Source organism: Monodelphis domestica, chromosome 2 (genome assembly GCF_027887165.1).
Source record: "Monodelphis domestica isolate mMonDom1 chromosome 2, mMonDom1.pri, whole genome shotgun sequence".
NCBI classification, from domain to species: domain Eukaryota; kingdom Metazoa; phylum Chordata; class Mammalia; order Didelphimorphia; family Didelphidae; genus Monodelphis; species Monodelphis domestica.
The window spans coordinates 534,758,719-534,786,568 of NC_077228.1; the positions used below are offsets into that span (position 1 = coordinate 534,758,719).

Genomic DNA, 27,850 nt, shown 5'->3' on the forward strand with positions numbered 1-27,850 from the left:
AATAAGAGTCACAAAATGCAAAATAAATAATTTGGAATACATCAAATTAAAAAGTTTTTCTACAAACAAAACCAATGTAACTAAAACCAGAAGGAAAGCAACAAATTGGGAAACAATCTTCATAAAAAAACCTCTGACAAAGGTTTAATTACTCAAATTTACAAAGAGCTAAATCAATTGTACAAAAAATCAAGCCATTCTCCAATTGACAAATGGGCAAGGGACATGAACAGGCAGTTCTCAGCCAAAGAAATCAAAACTATTAATAAGCACTTGAAAAAGTGCTCTACATCTCTTATAATCAGAGAGATGCAAATCAAAGTAACTCTGAGGTATCACCTCACACCTAGCAGATTGGCTAACATGACAATGTAGGAAAGTAATGCATGCTGGAGGGGATGTGGTAAAGTAGGGACACTAATTCATTGCTGGTGGAGTTGTGAATTGATTCAACCTTTCTAAAAGGGTGCTAAAAGACTCTCTGCCCTTTAATCCAGCCATAGCACTCCTGGGTTTGTACCCCAAAGACATAATAAGGAAAAAGACTTGTACAAGAATCTTCATAGCTGCGCTCTTTGTGGTGGCCAAAAATTGGAAAATGAGGGGATGCCCTTCAATTGGGAAATGGCTGAACAAATTGTGGTATATGTTGGTGATGGAATACTATTGTGCTAAAAGGAATAATAAAGTGGAGGAATTCCATGGAGACTGGAACAACTTCCAGGAAGTGATGCAGAGCGAAAGGAGCAGAACCAGAAAAACATTGTACACAGAGATGGATACACTGTGGTACAATCAAATGTAATGGACTTCTCCATTAGTGTCAATGCAATATCCCTGAACAATCTGCAGGGATCTAAAAAACACTATCCACAAGCAGAGGATAAACTGTGGGAGTAAAAACACAAATGAAAAGCAACTGCTTGACTATAGGGGTTGAGGGCATATGACTGAGGATAGACTCTCAGTGAACACTCTAATGCAAATACCAACAACATGGAAATGAGTTCGAATCAAGGACACATGTGATACCCAGTGGAATCGCGCATCGGCTGTGGGAGAGGTGGGAGGGGTTGGGGGAGAAGAAAAGAAAATCATCTTTGTTTCCAATAAATAATGTTTGGAAATGACGAAATAAAATAATGTTAAAAAAAAAACCCTCTGACAAACGTTTAATTACCCAAATTTACAAAGAATTAAATCAATTGTACAAAAAATCAAGCCATTCTCCAATTGATTCATGGGCCATGAACAGGCAATTTTCAGTGAAAGAAATCAAACCATTAATAAGTACATGAAAAAGTGTTCCAAGTCTCTGATAATCAGAGAGATACAAATCAAAACAACTCTGAGGTATCACCTCACACCTAGCAGGTTGGCTAACATGACAGCAAATGAAAGTAATGAATGCTGGAGGGACCATTAATGCACTGCTGGTGGAGTTGTGAATGGATCCAACCATTCTGGGAGGCAATTTGGAAATATGCTCAAAGGGCAATAAAAGACTGTTTGCCCTTTGATCCAGTCATAGCATTGCTGGGTTTGTACCCTAAAGAGATAATAAGAAAAAAAGACATGTACAAAAATATTCATAGCTGTGCTCATTGTGGTGGCAAAAAACTGGAAAATCAGGGGATGTTCTTCAATTGGGGAATTGTGAATCTTAAAATTTCTCAGACTCTGGAGGTTCTTGATCAGGAATGTATTGGGAATTTTACATTGCTCCACCCATTTTTAGGCATATTTTAGGGGAAGATAACATTGTAAGACGCCTTACTAAACAATGAAAAAGTATTTAACTCATACTTATAGTGAAGGCAGAACCTTAAGCTAGGTCTATTTTTAGATCTAATACAAAAAGGGTGCTAAGTACCTATGAATGTCAAATTAATCACTAAAAGGTCAAGCAACTTACAAGGGGCAAGCTTAGCAAAGAGATGTGAAGTACTCAGAAGATATAATCTACCCAGAGGAGAGAACTAAAGAGTGGTGAAAAATAAGAATTGGCAGTCCTAGGAAAAGCTTCATCTGTGATTGGTAGACGTCAAAATTTAGGGGAGGTGACACAAGAGAAAATTTTCTTTAAAAGGAAGGAGCTTGAGGACTCTGAAGGCAAGTTCAGTTTTGAAAGCTGAATTGGAGGTCAGGAGTCAGAGCTGGGTCTCTGAACTCAGTTCAGGAGTTGAGGATTTCAGTGAAGAATTGGAATTTTGCTTGGGAAAAAAATCTTGTGGTGAGTGATTAAAGACTTAGTTTATCTCTTAAAAAGAAAGGCCTAGGCCATTGGCCTAGGCCCTAGCCTTTTCCTGCTATTTTCTCTTACTCTGTCTCTTTACTTTCCCTTAATTCCTTCATTCGTATTAATTAAAATCTCCATAAAACCCAGCTGACTTGGGTGTTTCATATTTGGGAATGTTTCCCATGGCGACCACTTATTTTTAATATGAAATCAAGACACTAAAAATTATTTTTAAAGTTTTGGCAACTCACAGTTTTGAAACCATATTTTTGCGGTCCCAGAATGGCTGAACAAATTGTGGTATATGTTGGTGATGGAATCCTATTGTGCTCAAAGGAATAATAAAGTGGAGGAATTCCATGGGGACTGGAACACTCCAGGAAGTGATGCAGAGTGAGAGGAGCAGAAGCAGGAGAACATTGTACACAGAGACTGATACACTGTGGTACAATTGAATGTAATGGATTTCTCCATTAGTGTCAATGCAATTTCCTTGAACAATCTGCAGGGATCCATTAGAAAAAAAAAATCCACAAGGAGAGGACAAACTGTGGGAGTAAAAACACTGAGGAAAGGCAACTGCCTGACTACAGGGACTGAGGGGATATGATTGGGGATGTAGACTCTAAATAAACACTCTAGTGCAAATACCAACAACATGGAAATGGGTTCAGAGCAAGGACACATGTGATACCCAGTGGAATCACCCTTTGGCTATAGGAGGGGTGGTGGGAGGGGAGTAAAAGAAAACGATTTTTGTATTCAATGAATAATGTTTGAAATTGACCAAATAAAAATGTTTTAAAAAGGTTTGCTTTATTTAATCATTTCTCTCCAGGTGATCAGACCAAAGCGAAAAAGCACAGACTGAAAACAAATGCTTGGAAGCACCTGCTAACTTGGATTAACCCAAAGAATAGAATGGCTCAGGTAAGGCCAAATTTTACTTATGCAGGTGTTTTAGGGAGCTGTAGGCTGTTCTCATTCTTCTGCCTTGCTCATCTTATAGGCCTGGGGATAACAGGGCAAGAAGGTTGGAAGCCAATAAAAGCCAATCATTTTCCAAGGGTAGAATAGTAACAAATTTCAAATTGTAGCCAAAACAATTTCTCTGAATCCTTTTAACATGTGATCCTAACACCCTCCATCCTGTGGACATCCCTACCTAGGAGAGGGCAACTTCAGAAGTTTTTCTGAGACAACTGGATTCCCAAAGGCTATGATTCTGAGTACTAAATGTCTTAGAGGTTCCACTTTTGAAGTTTGTACCCCTATCTTATTACCCCTCTCTAACTAGAAGGATGGTGCACTAATCTGGAGGTACTGAGTGCATCAGTATGGTTTATAATGAATACTCTCAGGGTTCAGGGAACTATTTTAGAAAGTTCTCCAATTTCAAATTCCTGAAATGGGCCACTGGGGGGGCTCAGATGAGCCACATAGGTCTTCAGTATCTGAAGCAGAAACCCTAATATCACTGAAAATGACTTTATTCATATTATAATCAATAAAATGTATATATTCTTAAAAAAAAAAACTTCCATTCCTGACCACTACCAAGTAAAAAATCTGTTTGAAACTTGAAATATTTTTTTGTTTGTTGATTTTCCTGGTTGGAGGCTGAAAAAGTGGCAGTAGCAATGATTCCGTTATACCTCCTAAGCTCTGATAAGAAAAAAGGAGGAAAAAAAAATCAACCTAGCCTTTAAAAGCAGAAAATATGGCCTAATAATTCAAGCAATTTACATAAGTGCTGGTTAATTCAAATAATTTAGTCATAAACCCAAATAGTCACTTTCAGTACAATTTGGACCTCCTTTTACCCCTTTAAATTTGTGGGGTGTTGTAGGGGAGTGATTTCAGGTAAATTCACCAATCCGTAGCCTTGGGGAGACATCTTAAGCTTGGAGAATTTGGGTAGGAATAGTAGAGAGTCCCACCAACCCAAGTATTTGTTGGTGGGTGAGCCAATGGTGAAAATTTATCAGGGTACTAGCTTCCTATTTTTTAAAGGAGGAGGAGTACCTTGAGTGCGATGGAGCATTTAGAGAAGGTCCACAACTCATCATCCTATCTGGGGTAACCATAATGTAATACCAGAAATTATCTAACCTATAAAGTCACTGAGGCAGAGCTCTGAGTCAATTACTATTTATTAAATGGACCTGGCCACTATCTGAAATCACTTCATGTTCAGAGTCAAGGTTTATAATCTTTAAATCCCAGAGAGTTCAGAAGGGACAGTACTAAGTACAGAATCTCCCTGGGGGTCCCACTGTCACTTTGAGGTTCACAGAGGAAAGGTCTAGTAGATCTCCACATCTATTGTTGAGTAATAGACTTACAAATGTATGTACAGAGAAAACAGAATCCCCAAATGTTGGCCAACAGACCCCTAACAAGGGGACATTTTACATTTTGCAGGGACCTTCCAACCCATTAGAACATTTCTATTCTCCAGTACTCAGACCGTCCAGGCTGGAGGTCTGGGGGTCTTCCTTGCCCACTTAGTCATCAGGCCACATCGATGGAGGTCCTCTAGTTAGGACACTCTTGTGCTCAGTGAAGTACATGGTAATGACAAGTTGAAAATCTACTATAAGATAGGATCTATTTAACCTACTCTAATTATTCTTAATTCTGTTACATATTGGGATTAGTTGATTATCCTTAAATGACTCATTGTATAATAATGTCTTTTAATACACAAGAAATAATCAGTCCCCTTATGGAATGTCTTTAAACAGGATAATACTGATTAGCAATGTCTAGGGGTAAAATCATTGATTTAGGAAGGGCAGAGGGCTATTCAAATAGGGTGGAGGTCCAATTTTTGCTCATTGTACCCATCTAGCAAGAAATCGATGGAGCCAGTAGAACCACATACAGTCTATATTATTCATACTCAGTGATTCCAGTAGTGTCAATAGGAAGACTGACACAAGTAGATCTCTGAGCAATTGTATCAAACAGTGGTTGTCTCAGGCCTCCCTCTTCCATAGAGAATCAGAAGACTTGACTCCCAGGGTAGGTTACCTCCACTGGCAGATGTGCCCATGAGATTGCATTCACTGTCTCTGATTTGGTTTCCTTGTTTGTCAGTCACCAAAAGGATTCAGTCTGGAAGGAGAAAGTTGTTTATCTCCTTTTAGCATAAAGAAAAAAAATTAATCAATCAAATCTCAAAGGGAAAGGAGATGGAAAGGCCTAGAGCACAAGGTTACATGAGATCATTTGTAGTAGTCTTCCCAATAATTGATGGGGAAACGGTAGAACCAACATTCCCCTTGCTTTTTACCAGAAAACAAGTCTTGCTGGAGAAAAGTCTTGTAAATGCTATCACTGTCAGAAGATTGAAGCTTGCATCTGTTTCTGATACCTTTAGAAAGCCCCTGCTTAGACTTGCCTCATTTCTGAGATATCATATGGAAAACTCAACCTGTGAAATTCAGGAGGGAGCTCTGGAGCCAGCCTGACTCTATGATGACGCTGTTGAGGTTTGGCATGCCTTTGTGGACATCTTCTCCTTGAAGCATATTTAGAACCTGTGGGAAAACCAGATTGCTTTGTTGGAAACTCTCTTGTCCTGTGTAGCTTCGAGACTGGACTTGTTTATGGCTCTGAGTCCAGATTTGTTGCTTAATCAGCACCTACAACTCATGTTGACCCCAGAAGCCTTTCAGGAGCACCACAGATTGAAGTAAGGAAATTTCTGAGCTAGACCTTTTAGCAGGCTATGAGCTGTATCTGGGAAGTGCCTCAGCCATTGTTTTCTCATTCCTATGTTTCAAATTTATAGAAGTAAAACTTCTAGAGGCTCCTCAACAGGCCCCCTATTTTGGCTCTCACTTCTGCTGCAGGACTTAATCAGCCATTCTGAGACCTAAGACCTTAATAGTAGAAATGGAAATGCACATGTGGGAATGCTGGGATTTGAGGAAATTTAGTATTTGCAAGTTGTTTCCGGTGTTTGTTTTTAATCAATGCCTGGTATCTCCAGAGACTACTATTTCTTGGGGTCCCAGATGTTTAATAAATGCTTGTTGACTTAAACCATTAGAATGCAAGCTCCTCCAGGGAATAATCATTTCATCTGTTTTTTTTTTTTTAATCCTTAGCACTTAGTCTACTGTCTGGCTCTTAGTAGGTGATTTATGAGAACTGATTGAGAAATGCTTCTTGAAGTAACATGATTTGAGTCTCCAGTTCAAGAGAATTTGAGCCATTCTTTTCCCCCCTGCATTCCAAGACCCGACAAAAGCAAATCTAATCAAGGAAGACTTTGATCTGCATTCAGACTCCATCAGTTTTCTTTGGAAGTAGCATTTTTTATCCAGGGTCCTTCATTGTCTTGGATCATTGTATTACTAAGAATAGTTAATTCATCCACACTTGATCACTGAATAAAATTGCAAGTACTGTGTACAATGTTCTCCATATTCTGCTCACTTTACTTTGAATCAGATAATGAAAGGCTTTTCAGGTTTTTCTTTTCTGAAATTATCCTCATCATTTCTTATAGCAGAATAGTATTCTGTCATAATCATTATACCAAAACTTCATTTATTCCTCAATTAATGGGAATCCCCTCAATTTCCAATTCTTTACCATCACAAAATGAACTGCTAGAAAGTTTTGTACAAATAGGCCTTTTTTTCCCCAAAAAAGATATCTTTGGGATACAGACCTGGTCATGATATTGCAGTTTTAGAACCTTTTGAGCAAGCTTCTAAATTGTTCTTCGGAATGTTTCAATCAGTTCACTTCCACCAACAATACATAAGCATCTCAATTTCCCCCCATTTCCCCAATTTGTCATTTTTCTTTTCTCTATTAGCCAATCACATAGGTGTAACGTAAGTACCTGAGGTATTTTAACTTTCATTTCCTTAAATATACATATATATTCTTCATATTTAGAGAAACTTGCCGTGATTTTTTTTTAAACCCTTACCTTCCATCTTGGAGTCAATACTGTGTATTGGCTCCAAGGCAGAAGAGTGGTAAAGGCTAGGCAATGGTGGTCAAGTGACTTGCCCAGGGTCACACAGCTGGGAAGTGTCTGAGGCCACATTTGAAACAAGGACCTCCCGTCTCTAGGGCTAGCTCTCAATCCACTGAGCTACCCAGCTGCCCCCTGTGATTTTTTTGACATTAGGATTAACTTGGTATTTTCCTCCATCCTATTTTCCCCTGTTTATCTTACTTGCTTTTCTTTCATTCTCAAGTGTTTTGCTTCTGACTACTGCCTCTTCCAATTAACCAATTCTCTTTTCTTATCCCTTCCCTATTCTCTTAGAAGGCAAAGTGTATTTCTATACTCAATTGTGTGTATACTGTTTGCCCTTTGAGCAAATTTCAATAAAATTTAAGTGCTTCTCCCCAACTCCATCTAACTCTCCACTTCAAAAGCTCTTTGACTTTTTTTGTGAGATAAAGTACCCCATTCTACTTCTCCCTTCCTCCTTCCAATGCATCCTTCTCACCCCTTAATTTTTTTATGCATTCATCTCATTATAAATTCATACCCATGCCCTTCTAATGATAAGGTTCCTAGGAATTATAAATATCATCTTTTCATGTAGGAACATAAGCAGCTTAAATTTACTGATTAATCTACGATTTCTTTTCCTTTATGCATCTCTTGAGATTTATATTTGAAAATCAGATTTTCTTTTCCGCTCTGTCCCTTTGACAAAGAGTGCTTGAGGAGACCTCTATTTCACTGAACATTCATTTTTTTCCTCATGAATGTTTGTACTCAGTTTTACTGGGTGGATGATACTTTCTTGTAATCCTAGTTCTTTTACACTCTGGAATATCATATTCCAAATTCACCAATCATTTAATATCAAAGCTGCTAAAACTTGTGGTATAATGACTGTGGCTACACAATATCTGTATTTTGTTTCAATTCAGGGGATTGTTTGCTGTATTTCCTGCTTAATATGGGAGCCCTGGAATTTAGCTTTTTTTTTTTCTTAATCTTAGCTTTTATCTTGTACAGTCATTCAATTATCTCTCTTGCATCGATTCGAGGTCAGTTATTTTTCCAATGAGATATTTCACTTTTTTTTTATTTATTCTTTTGATTTAATTTTTTTTTCCTTAACATCTCATGGAGGCATTAGCTTCCACTTGCCCAATTCTAATTTCTAAGGATTTATTTTCTTCATTTAACTTTTGTAGCTCCACTTTCCATTTGACTAGCTCTACTTTTTTTTTTTTAACTTTTAAACATTATTTTATTTGTTCATTTTCAAGCATTATTCCTTGGAAACAAATATCATTATCTTTTCCTCTCCACCTCCTCCCACAGCCAACGCATGATTCCACTGGGGATCACATGTGTCCTTGATTCAAACCCATTTCTATGTTGTTGATATTCTCATTACAGTGTTCATTTAGAGTCTCTTCCATTTGGCTAGTTCTACTTTTTAAGAAGTTCTCTTCAATATATTTTTGTATATATCATATCATTTGGCCAATTTTGATTTTAAAGAAGTTCCTTTTTTCAATGGATTTTGGTACCCTTTTCATCACTTGGTTTATTGTTTTTTAACATCTTTTTATTCAGTATTTTAGTGCCTACTTTACCAAACTACAGACCATTTTAAAAAATTTATTTTATTTACAACTCAATTATTTTCTCAATTTCCCTCTAATTTCTCTTATTTGAGTTTTAAAATACTTTTTTGAGCTCTTCTAGGATTTTTTTGTTCCTGAAATCAATTCACATTTTGCATTGAAACTTTGTCATTTTCAGTTTGTTTTGATCTTCTTGTCACCACAGTAACTTTTTATGGTGAAGTGCTTTTTCAAAGTTGTTTGCTCATTTCCGTAGCTAATTTCTTGACTTTTATTCTAAATTTTAAGTCTGCTCCTGGGGTAGATGAGGCATTGTTTGAAGCTTGGTGTTTTGTTTTTAAATGTAAGTGCTTTCAGAGGTGGTGCTGGAATGGGGTGGAGTGTTTCTATACATTTTCACTTCTTCCAAGGTGATGTGATATACAAAGAAATATGTTCACTACTCTCTTGCCCTATACTCTGGACTGTGAATAACCAGCCTTTTATTTTACATTTTGGAACTGTGATCAACATCCCAAATCCCTCATGGGTGCAAATTCTACTTCTTCTAGAGCTTGTCACTAATGGAGGTTCTTACATTGGGACTGCCACCAGGCCTGAAACTAGAATCCACATATGAGCTACAAAACAGACTCCTGCACACAATGCTACAAAAAGGACCTCTGATCTTCTGTTAAGTTGTCTGACTGCCCCCTGCCCTTACTGTCTGTGGACTAAGAGCTCCACAAGTTGTTGCTGCCAGTTCAGTTCCCTTAAGGGCCTGCTGCTGATGGGTCAGGGCACATGGCTTTGCTGCTAACAGAGTAAGGCATGGCCTTGCTATTATTCTGTTAGCCTGTGCTAGACTTTGCTCCACTTTCACCATGGTGGGAGTGACCTTTCCTGCTGACCTTCTAAAGTCTCTAGGCAGAAAAATTCTTTAACCTCCTCCTTTTTGGAGTTCTTCTGTTCCAGAATATTTTGAGACATTATATTAAAGTCATATCGAGGAGAATTTGAGAAACCTGAGGTAAATCCCTGATTTCTGTCTGCTATCTTGACTCTGGTGACCCAGCATTTTTTTTAATTTGGAATTTCAAATTCTCTCTATTCCTACTTTCTCACCCGACTCCTTGAGAAGGCAAGCAATCTGATATAGGTTATACATGTGCAGTCATCTAAAACTGATTTCCATATTGCTCATGTTGCAAAAGACAAGATGACTTGCAATGCCCCCAGATATGGTGAATTATCTTGGAGTCGTTGATGTCTGATCAAACTCTAAATGCTTCCATAGTGTTTGCTTAAGCTACATTCATGGTACTGAAACAATGGCTACTGCTCGTATCAACCAATTCCAATTGCGCAGTTAAGTGGCACAATGGATAAAGTAAGAATTTTAAACGGTAAATTGCCATTCATCTTGCTGACTGGCTAAGGAGCTAAAAACAAACAAAAAAAAAAGCATATTCATCCCTCAGCAAGAAAGTTTGTAAACTTCTCTCATTTTCAACCTCACTCATATGAGCATTTTTACTTTTTTGGTACACTGGATAGAAGCATACCAATCCCAGACATCCGCTAGTACTATGACCCTAGGCAAGTCATAAGTCCTCTGCTCATTCCATTTGCTTCACTTGTAAAATGAGAATAATTATTACACTTAACCCTTATGGTTCTTATGAGAATCAAAAGAGCTAATATTGATGAAATGCACTGCACAGAGTAGGTGCTATTTAACTGCTAGATATTACTTTTTTCCTTATGATTTTGATTTTTACTATCTGTTCCCCAATTCTGCCCTTCTTAAACTGTAATTGTTCTCATATTTCTATTCACTTATTTCCCTGTTTAACTAAATGGATTTCCATTCATAAAACACCTTCTTTTCCCTGGATCATTTAACAGTCAGGTTCATGATCTTTTACTTCTTCTTGAACTATCACTATGTTTGTATACTAGATTCTGAGCTCTGACAACAGGGACTGTCTTTTGTTTCCCTTTGTCGTCAGAGGCTAGAACATAGTAGGTGCTTCATTAACGTTTACTGACTAACAGACTAGGCCAGGGCTGACACCTGGCCCAATCTCAATCGCCATTCTGCATTCGGATGTCTTTCCTAGTAGTCAATGCACGCTCTGGCTTCAGTATGTTACACTTTTTCTTGTACCTAATCACCTTTAAGTGACTAGACCTAACACTGAAGATCATGGAGGCTCCTTTCTAGGCCCCTGAAGTCTCATGCTATGAGACACCAAGCAGTCTCTATTTCTCATCTTCCTAAATTGAAGTAGTAATCATACTCATGATTCCATCGGGAAAAGGAAAGGGATTCAGATTGAATTACATAAACCTTAGCATTGGATTATTTCCAAATAAGACAAAACCATTGCTCTTACTTGTGCGCTCCTCCACCATTAGGCACAGCCTGGGACCATGTCTGATCAATGTGCTGAGGCCCCACGTCCAGGGCCAGTGGAGGGTCCTGCAATCTTCCTTTAGTTAGCAGGTGACCCCAGGGTCATCAGTAGAGCAAAAGTTCCCAAAGGTATGGCTGGGGTGCACACAGCTGCTGCCAAGGACTATTGTTTACTGACTTGCCATTGGTTGAGAGAAAATACGGGTTGACTTTTGACTGAGGACTTTACTAAGCCAGTATAAGATTTCTCTCTAGTGTGGATTTTCTGATGTACAGTAAGACGAGCCTTCTGGGTAAAAGCCTTTCCACACTGATTACATTCAAAAGGTTTCTCTCCAGTGTGGATTCTCTGATGTATAGTAAGCTTGTTCCTCCATATAAAAGCTTTTCCACACTGATTACACTCATAAGGTTTCTCTCCAGTGTGGATTCTCTGATGTACAGTAAGACCAGACTTCTGTGAAAAAGCCTTTCCACATTGATTACATTCAAAAGGTTTCTCTCCAGTGTGGATTCTCTGATGTACAGTAAGTTTGGTCTTTTGTATAAAAGCCTTTCCACACTGATTACATTCAAAAGGCTTCTCTCCAGTGTGAATTCTCTGATGTATAGTAAGCTTGTTCCTCCATATAAAAGCTTTTCCACACTGATTACACTCATAAGGTTTCTCTCCAGTGTGGATTCTCTGATGTGCAGTAAGACCAGATTTCTCTGTAAAAGCTTTTCCACAGAGACTACATTCAAAAGGTTTCTCTCCAGTGTGCATTCTCTGATGTACAATAAGCCTGTTCCTCTGTATAAAAGCCTTTCCACACTGATTACATTCATAAGGTTTCTCTCCAGTGTGGATTCTCTGATGTTCAGTAAGACCAGACTTCTGTGAAAAAGCCTTTCCACACTGATTACAATCAAAAGGTTTCTGTCCAGTATGGATTCTCTGATGTAGTATGAGAACGTCCCTACCTCTGAAAGCCTTTCCACACTGATTACATTCAAAAGGTTTCTCTCCAGTGTGGATTCTCTGATGTACGGTAAGAGTAGACTTGTGTATAAAAGCCTTTCCACACTGATTACATTTAAAAGGTTTCTGTCCAGTATGGATTCTCTGATGTTTAACCATACTATTTCTAGATCTGAATGCCTTTCCACACTGATTACATTTAAAAGGTTTCTCTCCATTGCATAATCTCTGATGTGTAACCAAATTATTTCTATATCTGAATGCCTTTCCACACTGATTACATTCATAAGGTTTCTCTCCAGTGTGGATTCTCTGATGTTCAGTAAGACCAGACTTCTGTGAAAAAGCCTTTCCACACTGATTACAATCAAAAGGTTTCTGTCCAGTATGGATTCTCTGATGTAGTATGAGAACGTCCCTACTTCTGAAAGCCTTTCCACATTGATTACATTCAAAAGGTTTCTCTCCAGTGTGGATTCTCTGATGTACAGTAAATTTGGTCCTTCGTATAAAAGTCTTTCCACACTGATTACATTTAAAAGGTTTCTCTCCATTGCAGATTCTCTGATGTGTAACCAAACTATTTCTAGATCTGAATGCCTTTCCACACTGATTACATATATAAGGAGTCTCTCCAGTGTGGATTCTCTGATGTACAGTAAGAGTAGACTTCTGTGAAAAAGCCTTTCCACACTGACTACAATCAAAAGGTTTCTGTCCAGTGTGGATTCTCTGATGTGCAATAAGATGAGACTTGCATGCAAAAGTCTTTCCACACTGATTACATTCGTAAGGTTTCCCTCCAGTGTCGATTTTCTGATGTACATAAAAGTTTTCTTTCCAAGTGGAATCACAGGCACCATCACCAATGCATCTTTGCCTCTGAGTTTCTTCCCCAGAAAGCCTTAGCTCTGCAGTCATCTCTTTCATTTCAAGTCTGATCTTTCCTTCTGAAAGAAACAAACAACATATACCCATAGTCACCTCGACACATATACATCCCTTTTCCTCCACTGGCAGAATAAAAACTGACTTTCATTCTATTTCCCCAGGCAAAGAGAAAAGTCTACAAACACAAATGGGCAGAATCAATCATTTCAATGTGCCATTAGCTCACAACTAAAGGAAGACTTCACTGATAAAGACTTTTACTCATATTCATATTAGATCCTCACAAGTAGGAGCACAGGCAGGGGAAGCATTCTCATTGCATTCACAGCTCAGGCCATGAGCTCAGAGTGTTTGAGTGACTTGAACAAAATCCTAAAAGCTGAGACTAGAACTCAAACTCCGTAACGTTGTCTCTACATTCAGTCTTTCTTTTTCACTTTGACTGTCTGTACTCTCAGTCCTCTCTTCACAGATAATTATACTACTTGGTACATATATACAGAAGATTTATATTATTTCATGATGTATCATCTGTAAGCATAATTTTCTTTTTTTTTCTTTAAACCCTTACCTTCCATATTGGAATCAATATGTGGAACCAATGTGTATTGGTTCCAAGGCAGAAGAGAGCAGTAAAGGCTAGACAATGGGGGTCAAGTATCTTGCCTAGGGCCACACAGCTAGGAAGTGTCTGAGGTCAGATTTGAACCTAGGACCGCCTGCCTCTAGACCTGGCTCTCAATCCACTGAGCCACCCAGCTGTTCCCCATACTGTAATTTTCTAAGGGATCATTTTCAATCTCATCTTTTCTGTTACAGTAACTGAGATCACAGGATGAATGCCAACACTACTTTTTTCTATTGACCTGAGCCATAAGGAATTTACTTTTTTGGAATAGTCATTACTTATTTCTTTTTAAATAATTTATCCTTAAATACCACTTATCACTAAAATAAAAATAGAATCCTTATAATAAACACCATATTAAAAAAAGAAAGACATTAGGGGGCATCTGAGTAGTTCAGTGGATAAAGAGCCAGGTCTAGAGATGGGAGATCCTGAGTTCAAATCTGGCCTCTAAACACTTCCTAGCTGTGTCAGCCCTGGGCAAGTCACTTAACCCCATTGCCTAAATATTCCCCCTCTTCTGCATTATTGGTTCCTTGGGGGTTCCCACTGTGACCCAAGAGATCTGAGTTCAAAATGTGTGAATGGCACCTCAAACAGTAAAGAGTTGGCCAGTTTTGTTAGGAAGTTATTTTTCCTCTGGGATAAACATGTGCTTGTTTCAACTTTAATAAATTTCTTTCTGCAGTGATTCCAAGTATTATGGTGGAGTATATAATGCTTTTGGGGTTCATGCCGTAATTAGATTAAACCCTGATTGTTTCTGACTATGGGCACCATGTCCTTTCTGTTACTCAACTGCACATCAAATTCTTTCCAAACTTCTGAGAAGGTTGAACATTTATGTGTGTGAAAATCATTAAAACTCTGTTCTAGGGTCCTGCCCAAGACCTTGCATTCCTGGAGCTACCTCTAGTAAGAGAATCTTTAAATGTATAGGCTCCATATGTAGAATGATTCATTGGGGGGAGGTGGATGTTCTAGGAGATTTAACACGACAAGTGAGGAGATTTAACATGCTGGTCTCCCAAAGAATCAAAAGGGAGATTGTGAAAGGAAATATGCCCTTCCCCCTTTCCCTACATGTACCTCACATGGGACCTGGAAGCAAGGACTATGTAATGGAAATCATGGAGTAGATTAGCTGATGAGGATAGAATGGCAGCTGGAAAAAGCCAGCAATGGACTCAAGAATATCAAGAGAGAAGGGGGATGGGCAATCTTCCCCTGCACAGCCCCACTGGGAGCCAAGATCAAACTAGAAAGCATGGCTGGCTCTAGAGATGTCATGTGTGAGAGTTAGTGAAGAATAAATAGGAGAATAAATTTGATAAAGTGAGGTATGAGTGAATTTTGGCCTTTTCTCTTCCATGTTTGTCACTAACCAGACCTGCCTGTGAGGGTGGCTAGGGGCCCTCTAGGAGGCCATAGAATAGCCACCTAAGTGAAGCAATAAGGAAAGTACTTTCATATTTCTCACTCTTATTTTTCCATCTTTCTTTTCCCCCTACTCTCTCTGATTAATAAAAATATTAATTTATGGCTAGTCTCATAATTTTAATTATTACATTTATGGCAACCATGGAGGAATCAGATGTTATAGAATTACTTCATACTCTGTTAACGGATGACGAAAGGAACATGATCCTTTCTATTGTGAACGGATCTCAAAATGATGATACAGTATGTTGGCACCTAGAAAACCTGAAATGGAATTGTAATTCAACCAAAGATTACATCCATCTATGTGAGACTAGAAATGCATTATTAAAGGGAACGAAAGCTTACTCTGACAGGCCAAGTGATTAGACTAAATTCGATGACCTCAGACAGGGAGAGAATAAGAGACCATCTCAGTTCTATGACAGTTCTATGACAGATGAACTAGGTTCTAGGTATCCTGGCATGGATGTCTCCAGAGGGATAGATGCCAGACTCATAAGGATTCATTTTGTAAAGAATCATTCCTGAGAGATTAACGACTATTTTAAGAACAATTGCCCAGACTGGCCCATCATGGACATAGAAAACCTAAAGACGACAGCAGCATAGGTGTTTGAGGGCTATGAAAGATGAAATAGAGAGAAAGCTGAAAAAGAGGAACTGGAGAGATTTTGAAAGGAAAAAACTGAATAAGAGGTGAAATTAAAGAAGGAAAAATATGAATTATAAAAACAAATAAAAGAAAGAGATGAAAGACAGACAGAGGTCATAAAAGAATCCATGAAGCAACCAATGCCATATTCTTTTTATGGGAAACAAGCTCATGTAGCTATGAGTTGTAGAATGAGAAACAGAAGGTGGAGAAATAATAATAATAATATATCCTCCAATAGGTCCAGTGATTATAATGGATAAATTATAACTCAGTTCATAATACATCTCAAGGAATCTGTAATTATTGTGGAGCACCACAGAGAAATGGTCAGAATGACCAAAGTGATGGCCAGAGGTATGGCCAAAGGAACCAAGATGTATGATGATACTTGGGAGGGGAAGGGACCTCAAGGAGCCTGGAGGTGAATTTGAAGCCTGTTCAGACCTCACTGTTCTCCTCTCCACAGTGAAGAAATCTGTAATGCAATCTTAAATACAGCTCTACACCCAGAAGACAAGGTATAAATAAAGTACTATTAACCACTGCAACAGCTACCTAAATCATAGAAAAGGTCTCTTGGATACATTCCTTGCATGTAAAACGGGTACTCTCTACTGACACTGAGTGACATCCTATCACATATAGTGCATTTGCTGCTTTTTCTTTAGCTTTAATTTTGCTCTTAAGTTTACATATTAATCTAATGTTACTTTCACTTAATATGTTTTAATTAATAGCTATGTGTTCTTACATTGTCCTTATTTGTATCTTCTTCCTATTATTGGACAAGGGTCAATGCCATTATAAAAGTCCATAGACAAGTTGGACAAACTCTTTTCCATGGCAAAGCCATGGGTTCCGATGGACGCTGGGTCTGCCACTGGATCCATCAAAACTCTGTTTTGTCATGGGAAACAATTCCAGTTCAAGAAACGAGACGTGACCACAGCCTGCACCATAGGAAGGTCACATATTACTAAAATAGCATTTTGCTCCTTTTTGCTCTGCTAACTGTTACATAGATGATGATGGATGGACTCCATCAAAAAGGTTACAACCTATATCAGTAACCTTGGATGAATTTAAAGAACTGAAAATAACAGTTGATTTAAATAGGTCTTCAGAAGTGTTTTTTTAGATATCTAGAACCACCATTACCTCTGACTGATCATTTCCCTACCTTTGACTAATGTGTGACAAGAGACATTCAACACAGATTGTGGAGGGGGAGGTTTTTTTGCTTTAGGGCTCATTCAGTACAAAGAAGCTGAACCTAATCCAATCAGGTGCCCTCAGAGCCCAGAGAGGCCATGACCCCTCCCCCTTAGAAAGCAGAGTTTTCTGAAAGAACCAGCTGAATCTAATCCCATCAAAAGTCTCCAGAATGCAGGGAAGCCCAGGCTACCTACCCATCCTCATTGACTGCTGGACTTTAAGCCAATCAAAAGCCTTCAGAGGACAGGGAAGCACAAACCCCCAACAACCCTACCCTAGAGACTACACCAAGATATCTTCTGTTAACGATCCAAGAAGGGAGACTGATAGAAGTCCCCGAAAACAAAGAAAACGAGAGGAACAAGAGCACAGACAAATACGGGGGGTAAAGAAGGGGTGAATTTGAGCAAACAACAACAAAGAAGAAAAACTACTACTCAGCAAACGGAAGAGAGGGGGAGAGATCAGCAAACGATAAACCATAAATCCCAGCGAATTGTATACAGGCTGTGGAAGAACTCAAAACACAACTAAGAGAGTCTGAAGACAATTGGGAAAAGAACCAGAGTAAAACAACTAGAATCAAGTGACCTCACAAGGCAGCAGGACACTATAAAACAAAACAAAAAGAATGAAAAAATTGGGGAAAATGTGAAGCATCTCATTCACAAAACAGACAATTTAGAAAATCGTTGAAGAAGAGACAATTTAAGAATAATTGGTCTACCAGAAAACCACTACAAAAGAAAAAGCCTGGACATAATACTAGAGGAAATTATCCAGGAAAACTGTCCCGAAATCCTAGAACAAGGGGGGAAAGTAGAGATTGAAAGAATCCACAGATCACCCCCTGTATTTAATCCCCAACTGACAACACCAAGAAATGTTATAGCCAAATTCAAAAACAATCAGATGAAAGAACAGATATTACAAGCTGCCAAGAAGAAGCCATTTAGATACCATGGAAACATGGTGAGGATAACACAGGATCTGTCTGTAGCCACACTGAAGGACCGAAAGGCATGGAATACGATATTCGGGAAAGCAAGAGAACTAGGTCTACAGCCAAGAATAAAATACCCATCAAAACTGACTATATTCTTACAGGGGAAAGTATGGTCATTTAACACAACAGAAGAGTTCCAAGCATTCATAAATAAAATACCAGACCTGAACAGAAAATTTGAAGTCCAACCACAGAACTCAAGAGAATCATCAAAAGGTAATTTTAAAAAAGGGGAAAAAACAACAACAACAACAACAACAAAAATTTTTAAGAGACTCAATAAGTTTAAATGATATGTATTCCTATAAGAAAAGAGGTCATTGGCAACTCTTAAAAAATGTTGCTATCACCTGAGCAACTAGAAGAACTACACTTAGAGGGAACAGTGACAAACTGTATAGGATGAAAGGACAAGACATAAATAGGTATATCAATATATGCATGCAAAAATACATATACATGTGTATGTGTATATATATACATATACACATGACTAAAGCTAAAAAAGAAAAGAGGTTATGACTAAAAGAAATGGGAAAAGAAACAAATGGGGTTAAATTTATATGTCACAAAAAAGCTCATGGCGGGAGGGGGGAGAACATCGATACACTGGAAGGGTAAAGAGGCTGGAGATAGGAAATACTCAACTCTTACGTACTTTGAAACTGACCCAAAGAGGGAAGAACAATCCAATCCATGGGGGAAGAGATTAGATTTGCGCCCTATAGGGGAATAGAAGGGAGGGAAGGGGGGGGGGGATTATAAAAAGACTACAGGGGAAAATAAGGGAGGGAATAAGAAGGGAGTGGGGTAGAAAGGGAAGTACAAGGGGGACTGATTTAAAGTAAATCACTGGACTAAAAGGTAGAGCTGAAGAAGAAAGGTTAGAATTAGGAAAGGATATCAAAATGCCAGGGAGTCCACAAGTGACAGTCATATCTTTGAACGTGAATGGGATGAACTCACCCATAAAACGTAGACAAATAGCAGAATGGATTAGAATCCAAAACCCTACCATATGTTGTCTTCAAGAAACACACATGAGGCGGGTAGACATCCACAAGGTCAGAATTAAAGGATGGTGTAAGACCTTCTGGGCCTCAACTGACAGAAAGAAGGCAGGAGTGGCAATCATGATATCTGATAAAGCCAAAGCAAAAATAGACCTGATCAAAAGTGATAGGGAAGGTAATTATATTTTGTTAAAAGGGACTTTAGATAATGAGGAAATATCACTAATCAACATGTATGCACCAAATAATGTAGCACCCAAATTTCTAATGGAGAAACTAGGAGAATTGAAGGAAGAAATAGACAGTAAAACCATATAGTGGGAGACTTGAACCAACCATTATCAAATTTAGGTAAATCAAATCAAAAAATAAATAAGAAAGAGGTAAAAGAAGTGAATGAAATCTTAGAAAAATTAGAATTAATAGACATATGGAGAAAAATAAATAGGGGTAAAAAGGAATACACCTTCTTCTCAGCACCACATGGCGCATTCACAAAGATTACCCATACATTAGGTCACAGAAACATGGCACACAAATGCAGAAAAGCAGAAATAATGAATGCAGCCTTTTCAGACCACAAGGCAATAAAAATAATGATCAGTAATGGTTCATGGAAAACCAAATCGGAAATTAAACAATATGATACTCAAAAATCGTTTAGAGAAGATATCATAGAAACAATTAATAATTTCATCGAGGAAAATGACAATGGCAAGACATCCTTTCGAACCTTTTGGGATACAGCCAAAGCAGTAATCAGAGGTAAATTCATATCCCTGAGTGCATATATTAACAAACTAGGAAGAGCAGAGATCAATCATTTGGAAATGCAAATAAAAAAACTCAAAAGCAACCAAATTAAAATCCCCCAGCAGAAAAACAAACTAGAAATCCTAAAAATTAAGGGAGAAATTAATAAAATTGAAAGTGATAGAACTGTTGATTTAATAAATAAGACAAGAAGCTGGTACTTTGAAAAAACAAACAAAATAGAAAAAGTACTGGTCAATCTAATTTAAAAAAGGAAGGAAGAAAAGCAAATTAAAAGCGTCAAAGATGAAAAGGGCGACATCACCTCCGATGAAGAGGAAATTAAGGCAATCATTAAAAACTACTTTGCCCAATTATATGGCAATAAATATACCAACCTAGGTGATATGGATGAATATATACAAAAATACAAACTGCCTAGACTAACAGAAGAAGAAATAGAATTCTTAAATAATCCCATATCAGAAAATGACATCCACCAAGCCATCAAAGAACTTCCTAAGAAAAAATCCCCAGGGCCTGATGGATTCACCTGTGAATTCTATCAAACATTCAGAGAACAGTTAATCCCAATACTATACAAACTATTTGACATAATAAGCAAAGAGGGAGTTCTACCAAACTCCTTTCATGACACAAACATGGTACTGATTCTAAAACCAGGCAGGTCAAAAACAGAGAAAGAAAATTATAGACCAATCTCCCTAATGAATATAGATGCAAAAATCTTAAATAGGATACTAGCAAAAAGACTCCAGCAAGTGATCAGAAGGGTCATCCACCATGATCAAGTAGGATTTATACCAGGGATGCAGGGCTGGTTCAATATTAGGAAAACCATCCACATAATTGACCACATCAACAAGCAAACCAACAAGAACCACATGATTATCTCAATAGACGCAGAAGAAGCCTTTGATACAATACAACACCCATTCTTATGAAAAACACTGGAAAGCATAGGAATAGAAGGGTCGTTCCTAAAAATAATAAACAGTATATATCTAAAACCATCAGCTAATATCATCTGCAATGGGGATAAACTAGATGCATTCCCAATAAGATCAGGAGTGAAACAAGGATGCCCATTATCACCTCTACTATTTGACATTGTACTAGAAACACTAGCAGTAGCAATTAGAGAAGAAAAAGAAATTGAAGGCATCAAAATAGGCAAGGAGGAGACCAAGTTATCGCTCATTGCAGATGACATGATGGTCTACTTAAAGAATCCTAGAGATTCAACCAAAAAGCTAATTGAAATAATCAACAACTTTAGCAAAGTTGCAGGATACAAAATAAACCCACATAAGTCATCAGCATTCCTATATATCTCCAACACAACTCAGCAGCAAAAACTAGAAAGAGAAATCCCATTCAAAATCACCTTAGACAAAATAAAATACTGTGAGATTTAAAATAGTTGAGGTCTTAAACTGTAGTGATTAAAATAGTGGAAGATATAAATTGTGATAGATATAAGAGAGGGTGAGTAAATTTGACTGCAGAAATATGTTTCACTACAGTGTCTTGGGTTTAAAATCAAATATAAGGTGGTCACCGGGGAAATATTCCCAAATATTCAAATACCCAAGTCAATTGGGTTTTATAGAGATTTTAATTAACAATACAATGAGTAATCAAAGAAAGAGAAGGAGAGTAAGAAAGGAATAAGTATGAAGGGCCTCAAGCCAATATGGCCTAGACCTGAGTCTTAAAAGAGAAATCAGTCAGTTTTTTAACACTCACCACAAGGTCTGACTAAACAAGGATTCTAGTAACACCAGGCCAGCTTCCTTCCTCAAAGAGTCTTCCAGCCAGAGATTGTTTCAAAGGGCCTCTCTAAAGAGCCTCCAGAGCTCCTACCCCAGAGATACAGAGCCCCTCAGAGGAGCTCCTCAAAGAACTCTCCTTCAGGATGAGAGTCAGAAATCAAGATCCCTGAATGAGTCTTTTCAAAATGAGCTCCCTCAGAAACAGATCCAGCTCTTCTCTGAGCTCTTATTTTTAAGGGCAAAATCTCCTACATCACCTCCCCTAAGTCCTTACATCTACCAATCATTGTAGATGTTTCTAAAGGACTGCCCATTTTGAATTCACAGCTGAGTAGTTTTAATCTCTTTAGTAAGTTATGAAAAAATGCTGCTGTGTCGACAAATTTCATTAAGAGAAAACCCCTGAGTAAGTTTTCACCTTTTAGGTCTAAGTACTCTACAAGTTGCCCACCTTTATAGGTACTTAGTATCCCATTGTATCAATTCTAAAACAGTCATGACTCAAAGAACTTCCTGTCCCTTCCATAAGCATGGATCAAAGTACTTTTCATTGTTCTCAAGGAGCTCTCTGTCCTAAAGCAGTCCTAAGTAGGGTGGAGTAGGGATATTCCCAAGGCAAGGAGCCCCCACACTCAAATAGAGTTCTCACCATCTGCTAGGGAACTTTTTTAAGTAGAAGATTCCCAAATGGGGGAAACCCCTAACATTCATAACTCTGAGAAATTTTGAGGTTTACAATACCTAGGAATATATCTCCCGAGACAAACACAGGAACTATATGAACACAACTACAAAACACTTGCCACACAACTAAAACTAGACTTGAGCAAATGGAAAAACATTAACTGCTCATGGATAGGACGAGCCAATATAATAAAAATGAACATCCTACCCAAACTTATTTATCTATTTAATGCCATACCCACTGAACTCCAAAAAAATTTCTTTACTGATTTAGAAAAAAACACAACAAAGTTCATTTGGAATAACAAAAGATCAAGGATATCCAGGGAAATAATGAAAAAAAAAACCACAAATGGGGGGTCTTGCAGTCCCAGACCTTAAACTATATTACAAAACAACAGTAATCAAAACAATTTGGTACTGGCTAAGAGACAGAAAGGAGGATCAGTGGAATAGACTGGGGGCAAGCAACCTCAACAAGACTGTATACGATAAACCCAAAGATCCCAGCTTTTAGGACAAAAATCCACTATTTGATAAAAACTGCTGGGAAAATTAGAAGACAGTGTTGGAGAGATTAGGAATTGATCAACACCTCACACCCTACACCAAGATAAATCCAAAATGGGTGAATGACTTGAACATAAAGAAGGAAACTATAAGAAAATTAGGCGAATACAGAACAGTATACATGTCAGACCTTTGGGAGGGGAAACACTTTAACACCAAACAAGACATAGAAGGAATCACAAAATGTAAATTAAATAATTTTGACTACATCAAACTAAAAAGCTTTTGTACAAAAAAACCCAATGTAACTAAAATCAGAAGGGAAACAACAAATTGGGAAAAAATCTTCATAAAAACCTCTGACAAAGGTTTAATTACTCAAATTTATAAAGGGCTAAATCAATTGTACAAAAAACCAAGCCATTCTCCAATTGATAAATGGGCAAGGGACATAGATAGGCAGTTTTCAGATAAAGAAATCAAAACTATTAATAAGCACATGAAGAAGTGTTCTACATCTCATTTTATAATAAGAGAGATGCAAATCAAAACAACTCTGAGGTATCACCTCACACCTAACAGATTGGCTAACATGATAGCAAAGGAAAGTAATGAATGCTGGAGTGATATTGGCAAAGTAGGGACATTAATTCATTGCTGGTGGAGTTGTGAACTGATCCAACCATTCTGGAGGGCAATTTGGAACTATGCCCAAAGGGCGACAAAAGAATATCTACCCTTTGACCCAGCCATAGCACTGCTGGGTCTGTACCCCAAAGAGATAATGGACACAAAGACTTGTACAAAAATATTCATAGCTGCGCTCTTTGTGGTGGCCCAAAACTGGAAAACGAGGGGATGCCCATCAATTGGGGAATGGCTGAGCAAACTGTGGTATATGTTGGTGATGGAATACTATTGTGCTCAAAGGAATAATAAAGTGGAGAAGTTCCATGGAGACTGGAACAACCTCCAGGAAGTGATGCAGAGCGAGAGGAGCAGAACCAGGAGAACATTGTACACAGAGACTAATACACTGTGGTATAATCGAACGTAATGGACTTCTCCATTAGGGGCGGTGTAATGTCCCTGAACAACTTTCAGGGATCCAGGAGAAAAAAAAACACCATTCATAAGCAAAGGATAAACTATGGGAGTGGAAACACCGAGAAAAAGCAACTGCCTGAATACAGAGGTTGAGGGGACATGACAGAGGATAGACTTTAAATGAACACTCTAATGCAAATACTATCAACAAAGCAATGGGTTCAAATCAAGAAAACATCTAATGCCCAGTGGACTTACGCGTCGGCTATGGGGGGTGGGGGGGAGGAAAAGAAAATGATCTATGTCTTTAACGAATAATGCATGGAAATGATCAAATAAAATATATTAAAAATAAAAAAAAAAAATATTTATAGCTGCTCTCCTTGTGGTGGCCAAAAATTGGAAAACGAGGGGATGCCCATCAATTGGGGAATGGCTGAGCAAATTGTGGTATATGTTGGTGATGGAATACTATTGTGCAAAAAGGAATAACAAAGTGGAGGTATTCCATGGAGACTGGAACGACCTCCAGGAAGTGATGCAGAGCGAGAGGAGCAGAACCAGGAGAACATTGTACACAGAGACTAATACACTGTGGTATAATCGAACATAATGGACTTCTCCATTAGTGGCGGTGTAATGTCCCTGCACAATCTGCAGGGATCTAGGAGAAAAAACACTATCCATAAGCAGAGGACAAACTGCGGGAGTAGAAACACCGAGGAAAAGCAACTGCCTGACTACAGCGGTTGAGGGGCCATGACAGAGGAGAGACTATAAATGAACACTCTAATGAAAATATTAACAACATGGCAATGGGTTCAAATCAAGAACACATGTGATACCCAGTGGAATCACGCGTCGGCTATGGGGGGTGAGGGGAGAGGAAAAGAAAATGATCTTTGTCTTTAATGAATAATGCATGGAAATGATCAAATAAAATATTATAAAATAAAAGATGAGTTTCTGGTTGTTTTTTAATTTACTTTTCTCTAGATTTCCAATGGGAAATTTGATTTAAAAAAAATTTTTTTTTACTTGAGTATATGGAATCAGTATTTATGTTTTTGATTTTGAAAGATAAGTTTGCAATACCTATTAACCCTGATACTAATGTATACCCAAAAAAACTTAGACTATGAAAACCTGCCATTGAGTGTGAAGTATTATGTGACTTTAATATTTGTATCTAATTCCAGAAGAAGGGATCACTAAGGAGCTACTGTACAGTGCAAAGCACAAGTCAAGGAGACCAACAATCCCTGTGGGATTGATAAGGATCTAGGACAAGACAGAGGACTTGTTTTGGGGATTGAGGAAGCAGATGTATGGCAAATTCAGACACTGGACTTCCTTGGGCCAGGTTTCAACAAATATCTTGCGAATCTTAAATTTACTCAGATTCTGCTTTAGAAGATTTGGTTAAGCTATTCCCCTATTATAACAATGGAGATCCTTGATCAGCGATGTATTGGGAACTTTTAAAATTACTCCACCCTACTCAGACAGTGCCTGAGGGGAAGATAAAGTTGTAAACTCCTGATTGAACAATGAAAGACCCCAACTCATACCTTATAGTAAAGCTAGAACATTAAGCTAGGCCTATTTTAGATCTAATACAAAACAGTGTTAAGTACTTGTAAAGGTTAAATTAGTACCTGAAAGGTCAAGCAACTTAAAAAAGTCAAGGGTAACAAATAGGTGTGAAGTACTCAGAAGATTTAGTCTAACCAGAGAAAAGAAAACCAAAGAGGGGTTAGACCCAAAGAAGGGTCTAGCATCAGATATTAACACAGAACCACCTATCTCTAAGGTCGGCCTCTTGATCCACTGAGCCACCAACTGCTTATTTTTTAACACTTTTAAAAAAGGAAAAATATTATGCACAAGTAACCTTCATATAAATTTATCATTCAATACATTACTTGTAATGAGCCAATAGAAAAATGTACCTTTAAATATATTAACAATCAATTCATTTTGTTGATTGGTTGGGGAGCTAAAAACAAAAAATGAATTTCCATCCCTCAGTAAAAGAAGTTCAACAATTCACCTCCTGTTTTCTCTATCATATATGTATGAGCACGCTCAGTGTTCTACTTAAAAATGAGAATACAGCTAGTGGTTCAGTGGACAGAACACCAAGCAAGGTCACGAACACCTGAATTCTAATCCCACCTCAGAACCTGCCTAGTACTGTGACCCTGGACAAGTCAGCTTCTGCTTCTTCATCTGTAAAATGAATATCATAATATCCCCAACTTCCTCAGGTTTATATAAGGATCACATGAGATTTAGAAAATGCCTGACACAGAGTAGGCTGAGTAAAAGACAGCTATTAGTTTTTTCATTGTTAATTTTATTTTGATTATTCACTCCCTAATTCTACTCTTATTTAATCTGTTAATGTCGTCATGCTTCCATTCCCTTATTTCCTAATGAACTAAAAGGATTTCCATTCCAAAACACTGTCTTTTCCCAAGATTACCTAAGAGTGTGGTTCATGATCTGCTGCTACTTCTCAAACCATTTCTATTTTTTTCTCTAGATATTGAGGTTCCTGACAGCATGGCCTGCCTCTTCCATTCTCTTTTTGGAAAGTAAATTATTGAGGGGACTTGGATTCACAACTCCCTTTTATCCTCAGGATCAGACCATAGGAAATGCTTAATCAATGCTACTGACTGATTGCCTAGACCCAGGACTGATCCCATCAAGACCATTAAACTACAAAGAGGGGTAGAAAATTCAATGCTGAAGGAGCAGCTGCTTTTCAACGACTCACCTATACAAGTGCCTGTTCCAGCTTCTCCCTCTTCATTCTGTACATCTTCTCTCTTCAACAGGAAGAACAAATCTAGTTTGGAAACGGGAATCCCTGCAACATGGAGAGAATAAAGAGCTGAGTTCAAAGAGCTATCTGAGAATTCAAAAGTTTTAAAATAAAATTTTTGTGCATTTCTTCTGTTCTCAGAACACCTCAGTTTCTCTTAATATTCCAACCCTTTCTCCCTATCAGATAGTAATTCCTTATCAAAAAAAAAAGAAATTTTAATGAAAAAGGGGAAGATAAAAACATTTGGTAAAATCAATCAGTATGTCAAAAATCTGCCATCATATGCAAAGTTCCAGAACTCTCAGTCTGCAGGCTACAAATGATCAGTCAAGAAGAAATGGAAAATCAGGCAAGTAAGAAAACATAGAGGGACTATGTTGTAATCCAAGACAAGATTGGTCAAAAGTCCATGAACACAAAGGCTAGTCATCCAAAGGTCTGTCATAATCAGGACAATACACATTTCCTGACAATTAAAAAATTCCAAACAAAATAAATACAAACTAAAACAATACATCCACATGTAGCATTAAAGGCTAACCTGCTGGTCAGCAATGCCTTCTGGTTCTGGATTTCTGTGCATTTCAAAAGCCAGTTTAAAAAGATCTTTTCTTTTCTTTTCTTTCCTTATACTTTCTCCTTAGCACTCTGAGCCCCAGGCTCCACACGCATTCCTCCTGCTTCAACCAAAATGAGAAGGAAAACCTCTCAGACCAAATGTGCCCAGTCAAGCCCTGGCTGCCCATTCTTCTTCTTCTTCTTTTTTAAATATTTAAACCTTATTTTATTTGGTCATTTCAAACATTATTCATTAGAAATAAAGATCATTTTTCTTTTCCTCTCCCCCCTCCCACCACCCTTCCTATTGGCAATCCTTGATTCCTCTGGGTGTCACATGTGTCCTCGATCCACACTCATTTCCATGTTATTGCCTTTTGCATTAGGGTGTTCGGTTAGAGTCTTTCCCCCATCATATCCACTCCACCCCTGTAGTCAAGCTGTTGCCTTTACTTGGTGTTTTTACACCCACCATTTGTCCTCTGCTTGAGGGTAGTGTTTTTTTTCCTTGATCCCTGCGGGTTGTTCAGGGACATTGCATTGAGACTAATGGAGAAGTCCTTTACTTTCAATTGTACCACAGTGTATCAGTCTCTGTGTACAATGTTCTCCTGGCTCTGCTCCTCTCA

At 38.1% G+C, this 27,850-nt stretch overlaps 1 protein-coding gene across 9 annotated transcripts in view; it reads right to left on the bottom strand.

Annotated features, from left to right (window-relative positions):
- Positions 1-1,156: 1,156 nt before the first annotated feature.
- Positions 1,157-27,850, bottom strand: part of LOC100014158 (zinc finger protein OZF-like) — a 103,791-nt gene continuing 77,097 nt past the window's right edge. For 6 of the 9 annotated variants that reach the window (XM_056814441.1, XM_056814446.1, XM_056814443.1 and 3 more), the window contains 2 exons: positions 26,613-26,705; positions 1,157-13,136 (listed from right to left, as the gene is read on the bottom strand). In XM_056814441.1, coding sequence (XP_056670419.1) covers positions 11,389-13,136; positions 26,613-26,705 — 1,841 coding nt within the window. In that variant the 3' untranslated portion in view covers positions 1,157-11,388. Of the gene's footprint in view, positions 13,137-19,039; positions 19,165-26,612; positions 26,706-27,850 lie in introns of those variants that run through there. The other 3 variants (XR_008915903.1, XM_056814448.1, XM_056814447.1) reach the window with 3 other exon arrangements.